Consider the following 7,359-nt stretch of genomic DNA (forward strand, 5'->3'; position numbering starts at 1 on the left):
ATGATGCTCACGGAAATACTACAGGCACTAAGCCTTGACTAGCAAAATGACACTTTTGCATTTGTAATACCACATGTGACATCATCTTGTACAAACAACTTCCAAGGTAGCGACCCAATGCACTCTATACTGCACATGCATGCAGCCGACATTTTTTCTGAGTCAAAGGCTCCTGTAGTTATGCACCACAGAATGGCAGAAATGACAGAAAGGCACTATAATTTCAAGAGCACTCGTAGAATATGCATAGTTGTCGTACTATCATCATGCACAGGAGCTGCCTATAGTGGTAACATATTATCCTTAATACTTTCTGCACCTAATAAAATATTCACAAAGCCATAGTACAGATGCATACAAGAACATTGTCATTTTGGCACAAGACAGAATCATTGCTCAAAGGGGTTGTATAGGTAGATTGCTTGCTTTCATCCCTTTGGCTGCCACGAGAACCACAAGCAATGCATAGTAACTGGCAGGATTTTTCAATTTTAGCAACGAGACCTCATAGAACTTTCTGAGAGCCTCCTGCAGCAAAGCACAAAGTTATCAAAAGAGCATTTTCATAACTATCCACACACATGGGAACATTACCCAAAGCACATGTAAGCAATACCCAAATTTATTAGAAGGCTAAATCCAGTATGCCACCATTTCTATAGTGCAGCAATAACACATTCTGTAATGATTTTGTAAATTTTTTTGTGCAAATTCTACGGTGTGCTCGTACTCGAGTACTCCAGAAAGACGTGCACAAGGCTGTCACAATGTGCTCCTGTGCAACTTGGCTATTATTTGCATAGCTAGCCCGTAAGGCAGCATGTCATACAACACAGAAAATTCAGTTGCACTGAAAATCATCAAAATCATAAACATTTGTAAACTAACTCTAAGCATGCCATGATTGAAGCAAAGGGTATCAATTTTTCCAACAGATTCTGTTTTTTTGCTGGGCACTGTCTTCATCATTGGCACATAAATTTTTAAAGGGTAAGGTGGTCAAGGGTAAAACAAGTGTAGAGCATTTGGACAACTGACACATAGATACTCACAATGTCCTGCACTTGTTTAAACTATGATCTCTATAAATAATGCTGAGGATGGTAAAAGAACAGACTCTGTTCAGTTGAGGTTTTCACTTCAATCTAAGCATATCCTGGTTATCAATGTTTATCATTTGAACCCTTTACTTGCTCCCCTTATAAAATTACCTGGGAGACTCGTTGGCAAAATATCGTGTCATTACAAGAAGACCTATCGAGGAAGAAATAGTCAAGACCAAGGAAGCTGTGGGATGTTCTGTTAGCAGAATGAGCTTTGCAGTGTTTTAGTGGCTGCTCCTGTCATTTTGTGTACCACAAAAATTAGGTGAAATGTACCTGCTGAAAAAGAGAACAAGGAAGACACATAATGTGTTGACCCTCACACGAGTAATCAGTTGGCCATCAAATTTTTGTCGCACGCACGTCTCTGCATGCTCAGTCTTCACCATTTCTTAGTTGCCATTCTTTTCCACATGCTACAAATGTGGTTCTGTTCTCAAGTACAGGTTGCTGGCATATACTTTGTAGCCCATTACTGTGTGGAAAGATAATGTTCGCAAATCATCGACTACAATACTTCTGAAGTATCTAGCGCACATAGATTGCTCCAAAACTCACTCGGTGCAAAATAAAAATAATTCAACCAAACATTGCGACTCTAAAAAAAGAACAGAAATGCGGATGTTATCATGATGGCACGGAGGAACAGGTAGGAATGCGGAGCAGTAAACAAAGTCTCACCTGAGTTAAGTACCTGCTGCTAAAACACCACACAAGGGTGTTCGTACATTAACCTGGCGGTGGAGCCTCAGCCAAGGACACTAGTGTTATTCGGCTGATTACAAATCTTTCCCCCATTATGTCGTCGCAAGTTCTTTCATAACCCCTTTGTACACAGACGACGACGTGTGATGTTTCAAAAACATCCCACAAACTTTCACACTTTAGCACGCACTTCTGCTTCCTGCGGAAATTCTTCCGTCACGAACTGTCCGAGAGCAGGCCTTGTTCCGCCCGTCTTTCCCAGTAAGACGCTCGTTGAAGGAGGTTGCGCGCCTGCCTCCGTTTGGCCCCAATGACCCGTGCTACAGGGGTGCCTGCAGAGCTGGTGGAGCTCTCGTCGGATGCATAGCCAGGCGTAGTGTCACCTCCCACGGTACACTTTTCAGTGGAGGACGACAGGACAGTGTCTATTGATGACGTGGCTGAAGGAGGAGCAAGGTGCGACCGGTTCATCTGTCTGGGAACCAGGTTCTTCTGAGCATGCTCACGAAATTCCCGGGACAGGCTGCGTGCTGTCAGGCTGTGGATCTGGGAATGTGTGCACTTAGCATTTAGGGAGACACGAAAAAATAACTGGCGGACAAGCTGAGCTTGTGTGTAGTCATTTCCTTTCTATTGCACATTACATTACTTACATTGTCTGGCTGAAAGGAACAAACCAAAACTGGTCACTATGAGGCAATACTGTACGCAACATAAGGATAAGGCATACAAACCAATTTCTTTCTGGGCAATGGCTGCAATATGGAAATTTGTGCAGGCTTAATGTCAAAAAAAATTATTCGCAAGTGGATTAAAGGGACCATGAAACATCTATAGTGCATTCACCATGCAGAGTATAACATCCCAGAAAAAGCAATAGAGGAACTAAACGTGACCTGTCCTTACTAGTGGAGGGGTTGGAGCGACGTTATATGGCAAAATCATGCACCTTTCAGAAAAAATCAGAATTTTCAACATTTCTAAATTTTTTGATCAAAATCCCTTCATGGTTCGTTTAAAGCCATGAAAAGCGGACTTTCAGCGTGCGAGTTTTTTTTTTTCCGTGTATCAGTTCTATTGGACACATTCCTCAATAACCTCAATATAAATGAAAAAATAGCCAAGAAGCAAGCGAGCTGGTGAAATATACAATCGTGCATATATATACATATATATGTATATATACAGGGTGTTTGTTTTAACGTGTCAAGAAATTATATTTAAAGTGAGCGATAAAAGAAAAACGAGTGGTACTTTTCTGCTACTTGAGTAAGAAACAGGTAGTGCTTCACTAGTAGCACCCGTTTCTTAGTCAAGTAGCTGAAAAGTAATACTCGTTTCTCTTTTATCGCTCGCTTTAAATAAAATTTCTGGACACGTTAGAGCAAACACCCTGTATATACATCGAGCTGGTCATATAATATTGTAGGGAGAATGAAAACGTGCATTGTAATGCCATATCATCATTCACTCTACAAGATCTGTTCAGGATCCCTCTAATCACGAGAAATATAAAATGCTTAGTGACTCCTAAGTACACTGCAAATGGCTACGTGGCAAAAGGAAAAGTACATTTGCATCGCTTACAACTACAAGCTGTAGAGAACTCGACAGATGGCATAGCCTTAGAATTCTATGAACGAGACATAACAACATGAAAGAAGGAACTGACCTCAGGTTTCCTGGCATCCTGCAATGAGAGGGTTTTTATGAAAGGAATCAAACTGGAGATGCCATATTTCTGTGCACAATTTGCACACTCTAGTTTGGCACAAATAACGGTGATAACAGAAAAAAAAATTGCATAATTTGCGCACCTGCAGTTGGACACGCAGTAATATGGCCCAGCACCTGCTTACCACATGCATTTTGCCACAGCCTTCGTGTGTACTCACATTGTAACCAATGCAAATCCTGTCAGTACATAAATTTGGGAGTGTCTAGGCATTAGAAAGTCGTTCTAGGAATCTTCCGCGTAACATGCACAACCCCAAACTTTTTCTACTTTATTGGGGAGAAAAAGTGCGCAAATTACACGAGCAAATAATGGTACTCTTTAGGAATTATTCCTGCACAATAAGAAATTTATGTATCACTTGCTCAAAGGGTTTCCTTCCATGTTGGCACCAGACGAGCCAAGTTTCAGAGCAACAAACTTCTCTCTGGAGGGAAGGACAATAACCAAAGTAAATGTCTTCACCTTGCTCATATTCCAAGTCTTGAGTTGATCACATGATCCACTCTCCTTTTCTTCCAGAATGATGGCTTTCTCTGGGAGAATGCCCTACGGAGACAAATCATTGTCTAAATTTTTTAGGGATCCAAAATTCAAAGTGCCTCGTTTTATAGACATAGTCGAACATTTCAACTGTACATGCTGGTGGTCATATTTGAAATCACTGCGAAATAATCTACCACGGGCTGGTTGTTTCCAATGGAACATCCAAGGAGGACTGCGTTGATGGACTGGCAAATTTCAACACCAGTTCCCTCACAGAAGGCAAAGACAGATCCTCTTCTACTGCCATCTTTCGCCTGTCACTTCAATACCGGATTCAAACTTGCTGGCAGTCATCTGTGTCTAGAAGAGACAAGTGGGTTCATTCTTTAGCACTCACTCTACAGCTTGTACTATACTCGTCTCCAAAAGTTTTGTCGAAACATGGACGGTGAAACTTGAAACATCCCTCGCAGATGGTAATACACTTACGATGCCTGGAGGAGGAGTCTCTGGAAGAGGAGGCGGAGAGTTGGACCTCACTTGTTGTCGCTGAAAGGTTGGACTGAATGCCATGCGAGGGGTGGAGTACATCTACAATTGATGTAAAACATCTCGGTCGTGTGGCACACGGAGGAACAAATGGTTACACACCTGTTCTTCGAAGGAATGCACCTTTCTTCGCAACTCTCTATCTCAGATGGGAACCTCTGTGGTAAAGCCTCAGCTCTTGCCAGGAGTCTGGGGTTGTTGATGTAATAGTCCCGTACACAAGCAGCTGGGAGCACAGGAGGAGAGAAGGATTTTCGTCTTCCACATCATCCTGTTCATGGGCTGCTGCAGGGTTCGACAGGATAGAGTCCTTCCTCCCGAGGGAGGCTCGTTTCGTCAGGTTCTCCGCGCTGTACGGGTTGTTCTCTAGTGGGACAGCATTCAGCCACTTGGCGTGTTCTCGTTCGGCGATCGTTCCTACCGTTGATCCAAAATTTCAATCTCTGCACAGGCAATAAGCTCATCTATTTAAGCAGTCACCTGGTTTCGGGGGAGAGTTGAAGAGCTCTAATGATGGCACAAACATGGTCTCTTCGTCAACATTTTAAATGAAGGCACTTCTCGTACTGTGCAGTTCGGAGGCCATTTTCTTTCTGGAATGAAGGAATACCGCTCAGAAGGCAACGCAGGTTTCCTACGTGTAGGTCTTCAAAGGGGGCAAGACATCTGAGGCAACGAGGGTATTTCCCACAGTCTCAAACTCTCTCAAACAGGACCCTCTTGCGAAGACTCCACCAGATTTTGGAAACTGCAGGTATGGCTCTTACTCAAAGTGTGGAAAAGATATTATGGAACATTATCCATTTGCTTAACACTGTACGTGTGTTGCTTGTGTCAAAAATGTCAAATAAAATCTGCACCACGATGCCTTTTTCCATTTCGTTATAAAACACAATCCATTTTAAATTACTGTAAAGTACCACTTAATACTAAACTTGCCACTTTTCCTTGGCACATTTAATGCAGTCCCGTCACCTCTGCCGTAAAATTCCTGAAAGCAGTGCATTACCTTGTGAGCATTGCCGTGCAGTTCAGCCTCACGGTCAGCCCAAGTCCGCTGAATGACCAATGGTCTCTGCCCATTCACCCATAGGAGGAGCAAGGATGTTAGACACAAACACCAAGTCATGCGAGTGGATCACCAGTTAGTCGTGAAAGGAGAAAGCAGTTTTTGAAAGAAAGCATAAAACAGGAAATCTGTTATCAACTCTCCTACAATACACGAATGCTCCTCATTATTTGGTATTTTCTTCAGCGTGTTCCTTTTAACGGGACTGCGGATGTTTCCACAGCTTCCGCAATTCTGAGGAGAACCACTGTAGGGTTGCCCTGAACGTACCTTTATTTTTCCTGCTCATTCCATTTCACTTTTTCTGAGCTTCATTGCTTCGATTACACATAATTTTGTGATGCTGGTGCCCCACCAACAACAGGTCTCACTTTCTTCCAAAGGCAGGTCAAGGAAGAAGTAACATTCCAATATCAACTGCATGAGTCAGGACGCCATTAATGATTATGTCATCGCACAACCAATATAACCTGCCAGGGAGATTGGTGTCATGATAATCTTGAAATGATTGGTGAGCACGGAAATAATCTAGCCAGAATCTAGCCTCGGTTGATAGCAAATTTCCTGAGAAAAGGCATTACAAGATGAACAAATGAAGAGGGTGTGAGTGAGCTGGTGGAACGATGAGAGCAGCAACATATCTCGGGAGTCTCATTCCTCTGCATTTTTGTCCTTCTTCAAGGAAATGTTCTGCCCTCATGAGTATTACAAGAGAAGCAAATCCACAAAGAACTGTTCATTGAACCAAAGTAGGACTTCTGAAGGAAGTTAGTTAGAAGGCACTAACTCTTTAACTCTAACCAACTCCTAGCTGATGTAATGTGTTGAATCAAATAAAATTAAATTGAAAATGAGCTTTTGTTTGTTTACAGTTCAAAGAGTCAGCTTAAGGGTACCTCTTGAGACAAAACACCTACACTCTTTGAGGGGATGACAGGTGTCACCAGATCCATTGGATTGCCTAGGGTGACGTTCTTTCATTGGGGAGCTTGCTCCTTGCTTCAAGTCACCTGAAAGATTTTCAAATGAGTTGGGCTCGCGGGTATCAGTTACAATTATCAGAAATTTCCCATACGGCTGATCACAATTCCATCTCACCACATGAAGATCACTTGGCGTGTGTCAATAGCAAACTTTGGGCTGATATTTTTCCATTAGCTGGAACTGAATCTAAAACAAATACTGAGACCAGAAAGCAAATAAATTTCAGATTTGCAGTGCCATTTGAGATGATCCACAAGACTGGTAGTGGTTCCCATAGGAGTCCAGATATGCAGACGATACAGACTGAGCAGAAGCAGAAACAATCGAATCTAGCTGAAAACAGTCTCGTACAGCACTTGTATTTGCTGTCTTCCAAGTGGAGTCTTCCTGCTCAGAAGTGTAATCTTTTTCGCTCTTTTCATGTGTCACGCAGTACAAATCAGTCAGCAAGGCGATTACGAACGCAACTCCTGGCTGTAACAATTAGCAGTGTTGCTGCACATGACTGCATATGGTCAATTTCGAACCCTACGTAGCCAAAATGCAGCCAACTACTAAGCAACACTTCCTGTATCCAAAAAGATAGCCAACATTTCATAATGCGTTTGTACTCTCTTCCCACAGCAATTCTACTTACAGACCTCGAAAGATATTGCCAAATGATTCGCTAGGTCAAGAGCGATCAGCGTGGTATTAGTGATGAAGCTCCAGTGTCAGTTCTGATTTTA

General features: G+C 42.5%; 1 protein-coding gene across 3 annotated transcripts; it reads right to left on the bottom strand.

The window, feature by feature from the left end:
- Positions 1-1,295: 1,295 nt before the first annotated feature.
- On the bottom strand, positions 1,296-7,023 carry LOC135389155 (uncharacterized). 3 transcript variants are annotated; one of them, XR_010421575.1, is made up of 9 exons: positions 6,565-7,023; positions 5,588-5,653; positions 5,059-5,171; positions 4,681-4,995; positions 4,519-4,620; positions 4,009-4,389; positions 3,481-3,498; positions 2,543-2,563; positions 1,296-2,470 (listed from the first exon to the last, which is right to left on the bottom strand). XR_010421575.1 is itself a non-coding variant. In XM_064619183.1 (3 exons), exons 1-3 carry the CDS (start codon positions 4,015-4,017, stop codon positions 2,025-2,027), a joined length of 357 nt encoding a protein of 118 aa, XP_064475253.1. In that variant the 5' UTR covers positions 4,018-4,114; the 3' UTR covers positions 1,296-2,024. The 3 variants fall into 3 exon arrangements, 1 of the variants encoding a protein (XP_064475253.1); XR_010421576.1 differs by lacking the exons at positions 2,543-2,563; positions 3,481-3,498 and having other exon boundaries at positions 1,296-2,354; XM_064619183.1 differs by lacking the exons at positions 2,543-2,563; positions 4,519-4,620; positions 4,681-4,995; ... (1 more) ...; positions 5,588-5,653; positions 6,565-7,023 and having other exon boundaries at positions 1,296-2,354; positions 4,009-4,114.
- Between the last annotated feature and the right edge of the window lie 336 nt (positions 7,024-7,359).

Source organism: Ornithodoros turicata, chromosome 3 (assembly GCF_037126465.1).
Source record: "Ornithodoros turicata isolate Travis chromosome 3, ASM3712646v1, whole genome shotgun sequence".
In the NCBI taxonomy this organism is placed as follows: Eukaryota; Metazoa; Arthropoda; class Arachnida; order Ixodida; family Argasidae; genus Ornithodoros; species Ornithodoros turicata.